The sequence below is a fragment of the Phasianus colchicus genome, unplaced genomic scaffold (genome assembly GCF_987193195.1).
Source record: "Phasianus colchicus unplaced genomic scaffold, bPhaCol1.hap1.1 HAP1_SCAFFOLD_44, whole genome shotgun sequence".
NCBI lineage: Eukaryota > Metazoa > Chordata > Aves > Galliformes > Phasianidae > Phasianus > Phasianus colchicus.
The window spans coordinates 790,144-804,650 of record NW_028325224.1 but is presented as its reverse complement, the minus strand read 5'-3'; the positions used below and the strand labels follow the sequence as shown (position 1 = coordinate 804,650).

Genomic DNA, 14,507 nt, shown 5'->3' with positions numbered 1-14,507 from the left:
AGACTGGTATTTCCAATAAGGAGAGAAACCAGGCCCCAAAGCAGTTTAGAAACTGAGAGGTGTGTTGGCACATTTTCTGTGATTTGGATCTTTCTCTTCAGTTCTTTGTTCCAGTTTTACATTACATAACATCTTTCACACCTACAGCCTCAAAACAAACACACAAACAAACAAAACAACAGAAAAAAACCCATCTTTGACAGTGATAGGCCCAAGGAAAATGGTTACACACTAAAAGAGAAAATAAGATTAGATGTTAGGAGGGAATTCCTAATGTCCTTAACATCAGGTTGTGAGGCAATGGAACAGATTGCCCAGAGAAGTTGTGGATGCCCCATGCTCAAGGCAAGGTCCCATGGAGCCCTGGACAGCCTGATTTCCTGGGTGGCAACTCTGACAATGACACGGGGGTTGGAACTTGATGGGCTTGAAGGTCCCTACCAATCCAAGCTATTCAATGATTCCATCACCCGTGTGGTTCCTTTCCAGTCAGGATTCCCTGCATCCTGTTTGCTTGAGCATTCCCTGATCGCTTCCTCTTCCACCACAGGTATGTTGGAAATATCCAAATACTTTATCAGGACGGTATCTCTGATAAAGCAGATTTTATTTGCAATTGCAATGGCGGGCCTCCTGCAAGCAGGACAGCACTCAGAAAACAGCGTTACATCTTTTATTCCCTATTGCCCGATGCTTCTCTCTTTCTCCCCCAGTTCCTCATTGGCTGAATACTTTAGGTTCCCAATCTTCTCAACGCTTCACTAAACATACAAACACTGGACAAACATAGATCTCTGCTGGCTAAGTGTAAACTTCTAATTAATTAATTAACGTCTGACCCTCACTCCACACTTGGTTATTGTTTCTGGATATCTGCTTGACCTCCCTTGCATAGAGATAAGCTCGGAAGGAGGAAAGTTCTTCTTCAAACCAGTTGCCCTTTTTAGTATCTAATGCAGAAACAACATTCCATTCCCACAGACACCACAGAGTGACATCCGCTCAGAAATTGTACAAAGACAAGTGATAGCTGGCAACCTACTGCTGGGAACCTGTTTTGGCAGGGGTGGTGAACGTGGTGAACCCCCGCTGGTCCCTTCCAACCCCTACGATCCCGGGTTCTACTTTCTGTTCACAAATCTGATGTCATCCAATCCAACGTCCCGCTTTCTTAACTCAGCCGATATCCCCTCTTCGTTCCTCTTCCTTCCTTCAGGTGATCCTGCCCACAATGTCCATGTGAAATGTCTCATCCCGCTTGGAAGGCTGTGAGGAAAGCAAATCTCTGGGATCCCCCAAACAAAGCACTCCCTGCCCGGCAGGGTCGCGGGAGCCATGGAGTCATGACTGTGACACAGAGGATCAATGCCGGGTAATTTATGGAGCGTTCTAACAAGGAATCAACGACTTCCGGGCAAAACTAAGCAACTTTCTGACCACAGGTCATCAGCGTAACGGGTAGAGTACTTTGGAACAGTACTTGTTTCCCTATCTCCTTCTTGAACATCACTTCAGGCAACGGCCACTAAAGGAAAACGACTAATACCGCATGGAGAGCAATGAAAAGAGAGAGAAAACAGAGAGGGGTCAGCGCTCCCACCCGGGGCGGGCAGCAGGCTGCTGGTGCCAGCGTCACAATGGGCAGCGGCCAGCACCGGCCACGCTGTCATCGCGTCGCCGTGGCGACGTTTGTGACACGGGCACCCGGGAGGGGTGTAAAGGCAGAGCACGCTGGTGGGTCCTGCATCCTGAAGGAGCATCTGGCAGAGAGCAGACGCATCTGAAGGATGAGCTCCGGCATGGCTGGCGCCAACAAGGAGCAAGCCGCTGGCAAGAGGCGGAATGGGATGAGCGAGGTCGGCCCCGCAGCGAGGCGTGCCTCCAGACCGACATGCACCGACACCGAAGGTACACGGGTCCACAGCCAGCACAGGAGCGGTGCTGCAGCCAACCTTGGCACGAGATGACACTTTCCATCTGCCACCTCGCTCCCGCCTGGCAGCGGTAGCGGTGCCGGGAAGCGGCAGATGCAGAGTGTGACCTGCTTTTCCTTTGCCCTCCAGAGCGAGTTGCCGTCTGGGATGCGGTGGCCGCCTACATACGGGAGCAGCTCCTGGTGCAGAAGGTGTGTTGGCTGTCGGGTTCCTCCTCTCCCTGTCCAGCTCAGCCTGGACTTCCTCTGAGTCTTCCCCTCCACAGAAAGCAGGAAACTGCCCCCACATTTCTCTCCTGGGCATCCCACGGGCTTCCTGCAAATCCTGCACGATCACTTGTGCTGGGCACTGTCTATCTCAGGGCTGATGCCGGTCTCTGGAAGCCTCTGGATCCCACGAGGCTGCTTCTGCCCTGCCTGCTGTGCTGCATTTGGGACGGCGAGGGGAAGGAGAGGACTGTGCAGCCCCTTCCCAAAGCCATTCCCCATGCCCTGGCTTGTGCCTCTGAACAGCGGCAGAGGGCTCCTGAGCTCTGTCCCTACCTTGGACCCCTCTGGCTCTTCCTCCAGCCGTCCCATAACCCTTCGCCCTTCCTTTCCCTTCCATTTGCAGGGGGTCTGGATTCCCACCTTCGGCTCCTTTGACACTGTCTCCAAAGACGTCCGGACTGAGGATGAGACCCTGACTCTGCGGTGGCCCGTGTTTCACCTGGCTACAAACCTCATAGCCACGCACCACCTCAAGGCCTGCAGGGAGTCCCTGCCAGGTAGGAGGGGGGAATCAACTTTTGTTGGCTTCATGAACAGGGCAAACGGCCATCACTTCCATTCTCAAAAGCAAACCTCCCCCTCTGAGGAGCCTGTCCAAACATGGGGCCGTTCTGGCTGATGTCCATCTAGGCAAGCACCTGTGGAAAACCACCCGTATCATCAACTCTGTCCCTCTCACATTTTTCAGTCCATAGGAAGATGGAGCCCCTGAAATACAGCAAGGCAGCCGCAGCTGCCTCTCTGAGCTGGGAGACACTCAGGACTTGCATCCAGAGCACCGTGTCTCTGCTCTCCAGCTGCCTGAAGAAAGGGGAGAACGTTGCTGTTGTCCTAAAGGACATTGGTGTGCTCCTCATTGACGGACTGACATTCCAAATGAAATTCTTCTTTGACTTCCTCGAGAAGCTATCAGGGAAAGATACATTCAGAAGAGCTGTTTTCAAGGTGAGCTGTGTGGTTTCTCCGTGGCCCAGGCACTGCCGTGACCCTTGCTGTGCCCGCACACGGCCCACCAGGACCTGGCCAGCTGCTCGGGCCGTGCAGGTGCTGTGTGCTGTCAGTTCTCCCTGCCTTGGGCTCCTCGTGTCCCCAGTGCCTCAGCCTTGATGAGGACGTTCCACATCCTCCCCATTTCTTCCCTGCAGGCCCCCTGGCTTCTGGACACGGTGGTGTCCCAGGTGGCACCGGTGGCCTCCATGGTGCTCTCTGGCTGCGCTGTCGTCTTTCCCATGTGAGTATGTTGGTGGCTGTAGCTGCTGCTTGATGCAGCTGCTCGGCTCTCATTCCATAACGCTTGTTCCTTATGTCCATGAGTGTCCTGCCCATGAGCATATGTAACAGAATCATAGAATGATTTGAGCTGGAAGGAACCCTGAAAGGACACCTAGTCCCACTCCCCTGCAGGGAACAGGGACACCTACAGCCAGATGAGGTTGCACTGAGCCTGGTCCAGCCCGACCTTGAATGCCCTTCCAGGCACCCAGCACCTCTCTGGGCAAGACGCTCTGGTGCCTGCCATCCATCTGTCAAAAACTTCTTCCTTATATCCAATCTAAATCTTCCCTCCTGCCGTTTGAAACTATTTCCCCTTTACCTATCCTGACTGGCCCTGCTAAAGACTCTAGAAAGTAGTGTGCTTCATGCAGCATGACAATGTGCCTGGGAACAGACAATCTGAGAGAGCAACAAGGATTGCTGGAGCGCTGCGTCACACTGGTCGCTGTCTTCTCCTCTCGTACAGGTTTCAAATGGAGTTTGTACCCAAACCACCGCCCGCAATAAACCGCAGGTCCTCAGGAAGCATCCATGGTCAGGAGAAACCAAAGGGCAAGAGAGGTAAAGCAGCTGTCAGCTCCTGTCCGTGGCACGGGCAACCAGCTTGAGATGGGAAATCCCTTGCTGACCATCAGCCAAGGGCTCTGACTCGTGTCAAATCTTCACGCCAACTCAGCACGGCCTCTTCCCATGAGGAATTGTTGGCCTCTCACAAACTAAGGTGCTGGGTGTGACGTGCCCTCATCCCTGGCTATGGCAGGAGGATGTGCGGATCTTAGGCCCTGCCCTTCCCTAGCAGAAGGATATGGTCCCCAAAAGCCACCCTGCCACCTCATCATCACCACCCAGCTCCTCTTTCCCAAAGCCAACGTCACTAATGCAGTCCCAAAACAGAGCTGAATTGCAGAGAGGAGGAGTGGGGCCAGGGATGGTGTCAGGGAGGGTCCGAGGGCGGTGCAGATGTCAGCAGTGGGGGAGCAGAGCGTCCCTCTCGGATGTTCTGGGAACAAGCCTGAGAGCCCCTTGTGAGTGAGCCAAAGGGTTTACGGTGAATCTCCTCTGCCTTCTCCATTCCAGTGAGATTTGCTGACACTCCAACCTATATCAAACGGTTGAGCATAGACAGCGTTGATGGAGGACACTTGAGAAGGATACGGAGCTTACTGCTGAAGGAGAGCTCCAAGGCCAGGTGAGGCTGGAGGCTCTGGGCTGGGATGTGCATGGGGGTGACCTAATGAGAGCCCATTCCCTAGCCCCAAAGGGTCAGTCACTCTTGGTGGCTGCCCAGCAGTGCTGAACGCAGCACCCACCGTGCTGGGATGGGGACGCCAGGAGCCCCGCGGCTCACAGGGCTGGCCCCTCTCCGCATCTCAGGAGAGCCACGGGGCAGCCGGCGAGCAGTCTGTGGGGAGGGCTGCGTTGCAGCCAAGGCTCCTGGCTCAGGCTTGCAGCATGCGGCCCCAAAGCCATCAGCCACTCACGCGGACCCCTCCCGCTCTGTCCTTTCAGTCCGCTGCCACCCATCCGGAGGGCGTCTGAAGCCCAAAAGCAGCCGCTGACCTGCCAGCTGCAGGGGGAGGCAGTAACAGCAAGCCAACAAGACCTGCGTCGAGCACCGGGAACCAAACACGTGAGCTCCCCTGATGAAGAACAGGGAGCAGGAAAAGCCCATCGTGAGGGTGCGACGCGAAAACTGCAGACAGCCAAGGGCTTAGCCCATCACATCACCTTGAGGCCAATAACATCTTTCATAAAAGATTCAAGAAGATCTTCCTCAAGGGCTGAGTCCACGGAGCCTCAAGACCAACCATCCAGGTTCCGAGTGGCATGCGACTCACTTAAACTTCTCAGGCAGAGGGCAAGGAAGATCTGGCCAGTGCAGGATGCACTGGGGCAGATGGCAGCATCACCACTTCGTGGGGAGTCCAGGCTGCCTGAGGAGTCTTCCATCACCCGACCTGGACTGCTGCCACCCATAAAAGAAGAAACGGGGTCTCCCGAGTGCCAGCCTCCAAAGACCAAACCCTCACTCTGCAGGAAGGCCACACCCTACCCACGCTGATGCGGGCATGGGGGGCCCAGGACAGACAGAGCAACAATGGAGGCTGCAAAACAGATGCGTCAATCCCATCTGCATCATATCTACTACTAAAGCAGGCTGCCCAGGGCCCCATCCAACCTGGCCTTGAACACCTCCAAGGACGGGGCTTCCACAACTGACATCTCTGGGCAGCCTGTTCCAGTATCCCACCACTCTCTCTGGAAAGAACAATCCAATCTGGCATCCAATCTTCAACTCAAAACCACTTCCCCTTGGCCTGCCATTAGCTACACCATCAAAGAGTTGACTCCCCTCCTGTTTGTAGGCTCCCTTTATGTACTGGAAGGCTGCAAGGAGGTCACCCCGCTGCCTTCCCTTCTCCAGGCCAACAAGGAGATCTAGAGTGAAATGTAGAGGGGCAAAACCATCAATAAAGCCTTATCAGGGGCCTACCCTTTAAAAACCTCCAGAACGCCTGTGACAGTGTCATTGCGCCTTTTGACGCCAGCTCTTGTGCTGGTGGAGGGAGAAAGAATTGCGAGAGGGCATCAGAGCGTCTCACGGTGCTTGGATGCCCAGGGAAATCCAGCACAGTCTCTTCTGTCTTATCTGGATCACAACTTACGGGCTTTTGGCCTGGCAGGGCCCCTTTGGCCGGCTTGGAGAGGTCTGCAAATGCAGAGCTCCATGGGCCAGCCGGCCGGCCACCTCTCGCCTGGCAGTGCTCCCCTGAACGGCCAGCCGGCTTTCGGCCTGGCCCAACTGGCCGGCCAGGAGGCTTCAGGCCTCGGAAGGCTTCCCCAGCCAGTCAGCCAGCTTCACCAGAGATTCCGGATCTCCCTCAAGGCCTGAGTGCAGCCGCTCCACGCAGCCCCAAGGCAGACCATCCAGGCTGCCACAGCTGCCTCGTGGAGCACTCCAACTGCCCAGGCAGAGCACCAAGAAGAGCAGGCCTGGCAGGCTGCCCCCAGCCGACTGGCCTTTGATCTTCATTAGGCCTTGTTCTGCTGTGGAGGACAGGTGGAAGCAATTCACTTGTCTGGCAAAGGGTGGAGCCTGGTTCCAGCCCTCCCTACCCTCACGTAGGGGCTGGCTGCCAGCTGTGAGGGCTGTCAGCATGGAGGTGTGTTCTTTGTTGGTGTTCTGTGTGCCCTGATCTTCAGAGTGGGTTAAGCAGTTTTGTCTTTGTGTTCGGCTTGAGTTCTTTGCCTCTTGGGGGTAACGAGAAGCTGTGTCTGCTGTTGCCTGGGTATCCAGTTGTTGTTTTGGGTGAAGGTTCTTCTTTAGAGTTTGTGGGCTGGGTCTCAGGAGGCCCCTGAGGGTCTCTGGCTTTGAGCATTAGTCAGTGGCAGTTGTTAGTTGTAGAGTGATCTGAGTGTGTGTGTGAATGGTGGTGCTTAGAGCTGTGTGAATTCCTTGGCGAGGCCAAGCGGCGTGGAGGTCCTTCTGCTTCTAGTTGTGCAAGGCAGGAGTGAAGTATGTTTCTCCGTTTCTGCAGCTGAGAGCGTTTTGTTTGCTCGTGCAGCTTTGCTGTGAGCGATGTGGAGCTGTCAGGCAGACTTGGGTTCCTTTGCCACTCTCCCAGCAGCAGTGAGACTAGTAATGCCTTCTGAAAGCGCACTGCAGCTGAGAAGTTAGTTAGGCTTGGCAGTGGAAATGCTGTGTTGGAGGGACTGTTGGTGGCCATGAGGTGACAGCCCAAGCCTTGTATTGGCAGCTGGTTTCTGTGGCATGGATTAACTGTACCTCATTTTAGGGGAGGAGCCTGGGGTTTGATTGAATCGTACTGTGGAATGGGGGAAAGGGAAAGCCCCTTTGGGTAAGAACATGCTGTGAGTTGTAGTGCTGCAGCACTGTCTTTCTGCCTAGGCTTTCTGTTTGTTCTTTCGTGGGACTTTTGTCTCTTTCCTTCTTCTACTCTTACCTGAAGATCATTGTGCTGATGACTGCCTGTGTTGTTGTGTGGGCTAAGATTTGTTAAAGCAAACTGGGGCTGAAAGTGCAGCAGGCAGCTCAGTGCTGTGTAATGACTGTGTGAGTAAGTAAATGTATTTCTGATTCTGCCTAAAAATGCCATAAATAAAGCGTGTTCTTATTTATTATTGTTCTTGATTTTATGCTGTTGGAGTTGGTAATAACCTGAAGAGTCTGGGAACCTCTGGGTGGAATAGTTTGTTGTCTCATTTTGCTTGGTGGCTGTTGTTGGAGAGTCAATTCACACAAGGAGCCAAGTAGAAAGGACTGTGTACTGTTGGACCTGCACTGTCACGATCTCTCTTGCCCAGAGCTGTTGGGAACAAATGAGGGAGTCTGACTTCCCCCCTACTGTTCTCTGTACAAGTTTCCGTGGTAACAGATGCTGAAAATGGAGTAAATGACAGTGTGGAATCAATTCTGATTTCAAACCACTCAGTTTCTGCAGTCTGATAACTGTTCCTTGTTGCAAGAGCAGCAGGTAACAGAGGAGTTACGTTCCCCGTCATCCAGCTCATGTTCAGCTGCTAAATAATAGCTAAACAATCTCATTTTGCTAAGAGCACCCCCAGGCATGGGGACCTGACAAATGGGTAGTGGGTTTAAAATGTTGATGAAGGAAATGAAATCATGTATCTCTAAGAAAGTATAGGAGGGGAATGTTTAAGAAGAAAAGGGTACTTAAGAGGATTTCAGTGATGCAAGTCTTGCTGGAGGCCAGGAATGATAGGAGTTCCTGAGAGGTCGGTAGTGGGTCCTGTTCTAATATCTTCACTAAGGATCTGGATAGCGGGGCAGAGCGAACCCTCAGGAGATTGCCAGCTGGCACAAAACTGGGGGCAGTGACTGACTGACCAGAGGGCCATGCAGCCATCCAGAGTGCACTCACCAGGCTGTGAGGTGGCTGACACAGGATCATGGAATCGTGGAACTGTAGGGGCTGGAAAGAACCTCTGGAGATCGCCTAGTCCAACGCCCCTGCTAAAACAGGATCCCTCCCGGAGTAACTTCATTATAGAGAGTCTCATGGAGTTCCTTGAGAAGTGCAGAGTCCTGCATCTGGGGAGAAACGAGCCCGGGCACCAGTGTATGCTGGTGGCACTCGGCTGGAGAGCAGCTCTGCAGGAAAGAGCCTGGGGCTCCTGGTGGACACCAAGGGGAACATGAGCTAGCACTGTGTCCTTGCCGCTAAGAAGGCTGATGGCTTCCTGGCTGCATTAGGCAGAATATTGCCAGCGTGTGATGGGAGGTGATTCTTCCCCTATGCTCAGTGTTGGTGAGTCTGCACCTGAGTGCTTGGTCCAATTCTGACTCCTCTGACACTCGAACGTACAAGAAAGGCTCCAAAAGGGCTACCATGGTGATGAAAGTCCTGGAGCATCCCTTGTAGGAGGTAAGGCTGAGAGAGCTGGGATGCCTAAGTGTGCAATGTCTATAGAGGCCTGAAGAGAGCACTCAGAGAGGTCAGAGACAGGCTCATTTGGGTGGTGCCCAGCGCCAGGGCAAGAGGCAGTAGGCACAGCCTGGAACACCGGTTCTGTCTGACCATCAGGAAGCACTTCTGTGCTGTGCAGATGTCAGAGCAGTGGCAAAGGTTGCCTGGAGAGGTTGTGGGGTGGATCCATGGGGATCTCCAAAAGCAGTCGTGACGTGGTCCCAGCAACCTTGCCCTGAGTCTGCTGAGCACATGGATCCAGAGGTGTCTCCCACCTCAACCATTCTGTGATTTACTTATTTTTATTGAGTACTCAAAAATCCATATAGTTGTTGGCAGAGTTGGTTTTCACAGCCGTGTTTAAAGCTTTGTGTCTCTGTGTGGTCAGCTCTTTAGAAACCAGTTGTACAATTTCAAATTCACTTATCCTCGAGCTATCAAAGATAAGCACCTGAAGCCCTTTCTGGATTGCTGATATATCAGGAGGGGAGTCTGTAGGGAGGGGAAGGGAAGGAAGAAAAATACAACAGAGAAACAAAAAACCGTCCAAAGAAAAACACCTATGGAAGACATAGGTCAAGGAATCTGTCAAGTTACCTAGCTCCAATTTTCATGGAAAAGGAAATAAATACTGGGAATAATGTCAGTTTCTATTCTTAGCTTCCCTTTTTGCAAAAAGGGAATCCAAGCGTGCATTTGGTTTGCCTGTGCACTGGAAGCTCTGTTGCTGCTTTTTTGCTTCCAACATAACCTCTGTTCACGTTTCTGGTTGCCTTTCAGAACCTGCTCTGCATCAGTAAAACAGAGCCAGCACGTTGGATTCAGCCTCTAAACAAAGAGGCCTTAAGCTGACCAGAAGCAGCAGTGGAGGCATTTCATGGTGAGTAGGCACAAAAGTACAGTTCTGTGCCCAGGTGTTACGGGCACGTAACAACTTTTTAGAAGCTAACTGTGAATGAAGAGCTTTTCCCTGCTTCTGAATTTTGCTGCGTGATTCAGGAACTTGTGTCTGATGGCAGACTCCTGCATGTTAGATTCCATGGTCATAGGGCACAGGTTGATTTGCCAGGTACTGTACTCTCATTTTAAAAACCCTCTCTAAAACCCACGTCTGACAGAAAGCTTTAGAAGTAATCTAATTTAAGTGTTACAGTGAAATAATTCTGTGCTCAAAACTGCTCCTGCTTAAACAGAGGCAGGAAATTCTTGTATCAGTACGATACTGCAGCATTTTCAGTCCAGCTGTCCATCATCTCAGCTTCGCTGAGTGCTTGAAGAGAGTTCAGAAATACACTGCACAAATCTTAGGTGCCTTTCAGGATCCCCAGGGCAGTTGTGGTCCAGACGTGATCTCTAGTACCAACTAATGGAAATGTAGTTGAGTATTTCAGAAGTGAACGTCTCTTTATTAATACCAGTCAATATAATTTGTGTAACATTTAGCTTCATCATTTTTGTACTTATTTGATGTATAGAAGATGAATGCTTCTATTTATTTTCTCACAGTCTCTCAGACAGCTCTCAACCTGCTATTGTAAGTTATAATCCTTTGGGTTGTGGGCTTGAAGCAAAGCTGAGAAGCCATGCCTGGCAGGAGGTGTGGGTAGCTCCAGGCCACCTTGCTGTCTCCCCAAGAGATGAGGGCTGTGGGCTAGGCGGCGGGCAGGAGTGCTGGCCAAGCAAGCATCTCTGTGGAGGAAGGCAAAGGGCAGAGGAGGTCGAAGGGGAGCTACTGGGCATGGCCTTGCTCAGCAAGGGGAGGAAAAGCCTGGAGGGCACGAGAAGGGAATAGAGAAGGGAATAGAGAAGGGAGGCAGTAGGCGTGAAGCTGTGAGCAGAGCTGAGAGCCCCTTGGCAGAGCAGCGAGCAGAGCAGGCAAGTGTTGAGATTGGGCATCAAGGTAGCAGCAAAAGCCAAGAGCATCAAGGAGGAGGAAGTGAGGAGAAGGTAAGTGAAGGGCAGGCAAGGTAATGATAGGCTAAGGCAGGGGGAAGGGGAGGGTAGGGGGTGGGAGAAGAGGAAAAGGGGAGGGTTAAAGAAAAAGCTATGATTTAAAAAAAGAAAAAAAAAGGGGGGAAATGAGAAAAAAAGGGGAAAAAAAAGAAAAGAAAAAAAGAAAAATAACATGAAAAAAGACAAAAAGGAAAATTGAATAAAGAAAAGAGACAAAAGGTAAAGTCAAGTAAAAAGTAAAGAAGAACACCTAAGAAAAGAATGGGTGGCAACAAATAGAGAGAGAGCAGTGCATGGCACTGCAAAGGAAAGCAAGGCAAGAGTAGCAGCAAAAGCCAAGAGAATCAAGAAGACAGTGAATAGCAGGAAAGTTAAGTTGGGGCTTGGAAGGGTATTGGGTGGGAGGGGTTGTTAAAAAAAATTATGAAAAAAGCATGCAGTGAAGAAAGGAATGAGCTTAATAATTAAAAACAGTGGATTGCAACAAATACAGGGAAGGCAAATATGAAACCTTACTGTGTAGCAGTTACCTGAGGCCCCTGACTGATGAGTGATCCTGGGATGGAAGAAGCACTTTTGCCAGTCTGATGGGGGCTGATAGTTGTAGGTGTAGTCACAAATAACTGGTTCTGTAGAGAGAGCTGAGCTTGGCAGTTCATCTTGGTTGTGCCAAGACTTGTTTTGCAAGCAGGTTTTCCACTTTGGCTCTGTATGACACTTTGAGCGGGTACGGCGTGGAAGAAACCCTGCAGAGCCTGGTGAGAATCAAAGCAGGAGAGAGGAAAAGTGCCCTTTGCAGCAGGGACGCCGTGCTGGCTCTGCCCATCGCTTCCAGCGCCGCCGTGGTCCTTCTCTGTCCAAGCACGTGAGCCAAGCACGTGGCCTGGTGCGTGTCCCTCCCTCCTTCCTTGTTCTCCATCCCTCCCCTTATCCATCCTTTCACTTCTGCCCACCCCTCCTTCCACCTTCTCCATCCATCCTCTTCTCCATCCATCCTTTCACCTCTGTTCTCCATCCCACTCTCCTCCCCCCCATCCTCCCACCTCCAACCCCTATATCCCCCCCCTCCAACCCTTCCATCTCCCCATCGCCCATCTCCCCCATTCCCTCCCCACCATCTCCTCCTCCTCTGGCTTTAGCACAAACTGGGAAAAACAAGGCTGTACCCCCAGAAGTTACTGAGATCTTAAATCCTAAATTAGTTAGGAGTGTGGCTATCAGGGATGCCTGGCAGAGCCAAAAGGCAGCCCCAAAGGAAGTGAAGTTAAAGGCAGGAGCCAGCCCAGCCACTGTAAAGCAGTGCCCTTTGAGGATATGAGACTGGAGAAGGATAGAAATCATAAATAACTTCTGGAGTTTGGATTACTAATTGAATGTGAATCCAAATACAGCACCCCAATCTTGATGATGAAAAACTGGATGGCAAGAGCTGTACTTTGGTATGTAAGACTTGAGGGCAAGTAATAGAACGGTTGAAGGTATGCTCCCAGCTGTGGCAAATCCATACACTTAATTAACCAACTTATGAATGAGTAGGTGGAGTTGACCTTCTGGATTTGAAAGGTGCCTTTTTTCAAATTGATTTTTGCCTGCTTTGACCAAATGAAACCTAACATCATTTCTCTTTGAAGAGGAGAACCCCAATCCGGGGAGGAAAGACTCAGTTAACCTGGACAGTGTTAGCCAGGGCTGTGAGAACAGCCCAGTGAGCTGTGAGAGCTGGTCAACTCGTGAGCCTGAGACTTGGGCGCCTCCATCCAGGGTGGAACCTTACTGCATTTGTGGATGCCACAGCAACAGAAGAGGACTGTGTGCAATGGACTGTGAGTTTGCTGAATGGCTTGGTTTAAACCATTATCAAGTTTCTCACCAGAAAGCCTGAGTGATCAGAAGGAAGGAAGCCATTTGCTGAATGCCCAGAACGCTTTTCTCCCACGCATATGTGGAGGTGCATGAAAAAGGTAGCTTTTATGTCAGAGCTGACTGACTTGAGTATGTGTGGTGACTGAGGACTTGATTCTTCTTTTTCTTTGCTTGGGGGTTGGGTAACTGGGTGGGCCTTCCAAAGACAAGGATTTGGACTCTTGTTGTTCAGACTGTTTTAGCTCCTGTGGTTCTGAAATGGTAGAAAGCACAACAAACATGCTAGCAGGACAGAAAAGCAGGAAACTGAATACAGAATCTGTTTCCTGTGTTTATGATTCAGTTTTGCTATCTCGTTTAGCATTTTCAAATGTAACTGCATATCTAGAGCTCATGATAATTCTATGAAAGTAAAAATGCATTAGTTACTAAATTGGAAAGCATTCTAAGCAGAAATCTGTTTTCACCATTCCTCCCTGTTCCACTGCAGTTATTTGCAATGTTCTGTAGATTCTGAAATGTTCTGCTGGAGAACAAATGCCTATTCAGCAATGCTGAAACCAGGCTGTAAATTGGCTGACAAAATCCATGAGCATTCCGTGGTTTCCAGGATTACAGCAGCACTTTGTCAGTGTACTGCTATTGCAATGAACCGACGGGCTGATCCCTAGAGGCGCTGACATGGTGATCAATGAAATGTAGAAGGAGCATTTTCTGGCTGTGTGCAACAATAGAATCTATTGCCCTTAAATAGAATCCTAATCAATGTCCTTCTGCAGCATTTAGGTTTATAATGTGTTTTCCAAATGCATTTTTGTTGAAAATCTCTAATGTGCTGTGAAGTACCTCACCTTCATTATAACTTGTATTTCTGAGTCAAAAGAATTGCACACACAGAAAAATGCAATACAAAACTCAGTAAGAGGCAGAGGCAAATCTACTCTCAAAAGCCACATTCTGGGCTCTCCTGTTGCCTTCAACAATGAACTCAACAACAGGCAGTTTAGAAACTCCCCTTATACTCTGTTTTATGACTTCATTCACCGTGGATCAAAGCAGCTATATATAAGCAGAAATGCAACTTTCATTTCAGACTTTGCAAAAAATTGTTTAAATCAAGCTTCAGTTCTGAAATAAAATTGCACAGGAATCAAGGAAACTAACTATAGTGAAGTTTTCCAGCTGGGTCAGATTAAAACAGTAGACTGAAGGTCTTGGAGCATTCCAATTGCATCTCAAAAGTGTGCTGAGATAAGAATATTTGTAATCTGCATTTATGCAATTCATTTTAGCTAGGAACTCTAAGCTGCAGAGATCCACTGGCTGTGTTTGACAGCGAGTCAGTAAGAAAATAACCATCACAGAGGGACCGTTTAAGGCCACTGAAATCAAGTCGTTTCTGAGATGTGACTTGTCTGCCTCTTTACCTGATAATAACAATATGAAAATAAAACAAAAAATAGTACAGTATTATTTGTTTCTCTGTATTTTAAAGGTGATTCAAAGCTTTTGCTCTACTAAAAGTAATCTTACTCAAGACAAGGCTCTGGGCAGGAAACTGGAAATAAGACGGTGGACCAGGTGACAGAACAGGCAGTTGGCAAAGGCTTTAATTCCAGATGGCAAACTTAACATCTCTGAACCTGAGGCGGAACCTGTAAAATATTCCAGAGAGGACAGGAATCTAATTAATGATTTAGGAGGGAAGAGAGCAAGCTGACAGAGGGGTGCGCGCCCAGATGCACACACTGTTATGCCCTTCA

The 14,507-nt window shown here is 50.2% G+C and overlaps 1 protein-coding gene and 1 long non-coding RNA gene across 3 annotated transcripts; one reads left to right on the top strand and one right to left on the bottom strand.

Annotated features, from left to right (window-relative positions):
• The first annotated feature begins 1,890 nt into the window (after window positions 1-1,890).
• On the top strand, window positions 1,891-6,277 carry LOC149912044 (uncharacterized). Of its 2 annotated transcripts, XM_090132809.1 has the most exons (8): window positions 1,891-1,908; window positions 2,064-2,125; window positions 2,547-2,700; window positions 2,892-3,148; window positions 3,349-3,434; window positions 3,945-4,039; window positions 4,556-4,667; window positions 4,988-6,277. In XM_090132809.1, exons 4-8 carry the CDS (start codon window positions 2,903-2,905, stop codon window positions 5,538-5,540), a joined length of 1,092 nt encoding a protein of 363 aa, XP_089988935.1. In that variant the 5' UTR covers window positions 1,891-1,908; window positions 2,064-2,125; window positions 2,547-2,700; window positions 2,892-2,902; the 3' UTR covers window positions 5,541-6,277. The 2 variants fall into 2 exon arrangements, with proteins under 2 accessions (XP_089988935.1, XP_089988934.1); XM_090132808.1 differs by lacking the exons at window positions 1,891-1,908; window positions 2,064-2,125 and having other exon boundaries at window positions 2,277-2,700.
• A 359-nt stretch (window positions 6,278-6,636) lies between these two features.
• Window positions 6,637-14,479, bottom strand: LOC149912043 (uncharacterized). The gene is made up of 3 exons (XR_016462426.1): window positions 14,278-14,479; window positions 11,412-12,997; window positions 6,637-10,617 (listed from the first exon to the last, which is right to left on the bottom strand). It is a non-coding gene; the product is annotated as an uncharacterized LOC149912043 (long non-coding RNA).
• Window positions 14,480-14,507: the final 28 nt, after the last annotated feature.

What these genes read in the sequence shown, in the direction of transcription:
- LOC149912044 (XM_090132808.1), top strand. Translation starts at nt 2,301, where the DNA reads ATGCCGGTCTCTGGAAGCCTCTGGATCCCACGAGGCTGCTTCTGCCCT. An exon ending in TGCGCTGTCGTCTTTCCCAT is followed by an intron (nt 3,435 to 3,944) that starts GTGAGTATGTTG and finishes CCTCTCGTACAG; the next exon opens with GTTTCAAATGGAGTTTGTAC. An exon ending in AAGGAGAGCTCCAAGGCCAG is followed by an intron (nt 4,668 to 4,987) that starts GTGAGGCTGGAG and finishes CTGTCCTTTCAG; the next exon opens with TCCGCTGCCACCCATCCGGA.